General features: G+C 38.1%; 1 protein-coding gene across 14 annotated transcripts in view; it reads right to left on the minus strand.

Annotated features, from left to right (window-relative positions):
- The window catches only part of Dock7 (dedicator of cytokinesis 7), a 185,261-nt gene that overhangs the window by 150,919 nt on the left and 32,771 nt on the right, over window positions 1-1,571 (minus strand). For all 14 annotated transcript variants that reach the window (XR_003377407.1, XM_026782265.1, XM_005353450.3 and 11 more), the window contains exons 5-7: window positions 1,225-1,354; window positions 922-1,134; window positions 298-383 (exon numbers count right to left, since the gene is read on the minus strand). Coding sequence is in view for 13 of the 14 variants with exons in the window: in XM_026782265.1 (XP_026638066.1) it covers window positions 298-383; window positions 922-1,134; window positions 1,225-1,354 (429 nt within the window). In the remaining variant the exon portion in view is untranslated. The remainder of the gene's footprint in view (window positions 1-297; window positions 384-921; window positions 1,135-1,224; window positions 1,355-1,571) is intronic.

Genomic DNA, 1,571 nt, shown 5'->3' on the forward strand with positions numbered 1-1,571 from the left:
TAAGAGCTAGCCAATAAGAGGCTGGAACTAATGGGCCAGGCAGTGTTTAAAAGAATACAGTTTCCGTGTAATTATTTCGGGTATAAAGCTAGCCGTGTGGGCAGCTGGGTGGCGGGACACAGCCCCGCCGCTCCTATTTCAACATAAGATCTTAAAAATAACAATAATTTCAAAAGAAAAAAGGAATATCATTCCTCATAAATACAACACACAAGTATGAAGTCTAAAGTTTTGTTACACTAGTAATTAAAATAATTGCCTAGGTAATAGAAATTATACAGTAAAAGAAAAACTTACTTTAGTGATAAACATTTTACAAGAAGTCTCTGTCCAAAATGCTCTTTGGGTACATCAGGAATGCTAAGCCGTTCTATTGGCTCTTCCTGTAGAGTGAGAAGTAATGCCAATATGAAAACTTGCCACTTGTCTTTAAGACTTTAAGCATTCTGATACTTCCAGTCTTCACAATTAAACACAGCAAAGAACGCCACATTCGTATAAACAGAAGCCATTACATTCAGTGCACTCCTCGATAAAAACCAGCCCACTAGTACTAAAAGCATATTTAGCTCATAAATCCAATGGCTCTGTTTCCAACATGGCTGTAATACTAAGTACAAATCATACCCCCAACTGAGTATCTTAACAATCACTTGCTGCCTCTTTGTGGCTCTGGAGACCGTACCTACAGCCCTGCACATGATAGGTAAGTGCTCTGGCCACTGAGCCACATCCCTGGCCTATTTTTAACTTAGTTTTTAATAGGCTCTTACTAAGATACCCAAGTTTGCCTTGAACTAATTATGTAGCCCAAATAACCCTAAAACTTGTGATCCTCCTGCTTCAGCTTTCCAAGTAGCTGGGATGACAGGAATGCACCACGCCTGGCCTCCTTTGCTTCTTTATATGCAAAGGCAATACCTCATCTGGTGATGGATGCAAAGCAAACAGTTCCTTGTGACGGTTTGATTTCCTTTGGTCATCATTCTGATGGTCTATTTCTTCATTTGGAGTTCGATCAAGTAAATTAGGAAGCAAGGCATCAGGAAGTGAGTTTTTTAAGTCAAATATACTGCAGGCCCAGCTACCCCTTGGAGTATCATCTATTGACATCGAACGTCTTTTAAGGTCATCCTGTTATGAAAAATATTAAACTATAAATATTGATATATTAATAAACTAAAAAAATACTTTCTCATAGTCATTTAAGAATAAAAATATTACTTGCTCATCTTGGTAGCTGTTGCCATCTGGAGCTTCATCAGATTCAAAGACCTGTCTGGGCAGTCCTTTCTGTCTTTCTCTCTGCTTGTCCAACGTGTTAGGGTTAAATCCTGTTCCCAGTTTATGGTATCTATTCAAAATAAAATCAATTTCTGAAAATCTCTCTTTCTGCATTCTTATGTAATAATTGCATATATATACATAATTATTTGTTTACTCACAAACACAAGAGGAAACTCTGCTAGCAGTTCTAAGTGTGATAAACCCAGGATTTAAGAAATTGTCCACTGCTCACCACCCCAAAAAAAGCCAGGTAGTGATGACACACACCTTTAATCCCAGCACTC

The sequence above is a fragment of the Microtus ochrogaster genome, chromosome 10 (genome assembly GCF_000317375.1).
Source record: "Microtus ochrogaster isolate Prairie Vole_2 chromosome 10, MicOch1.0, whole genome shotgun sequence".
Taxonomy (NCBI): Eukaryota; Metazoa; Chordata; class Mammalia; order Rodentia; family Cricetidae; genus Microtus; species Microtus ochrogaster.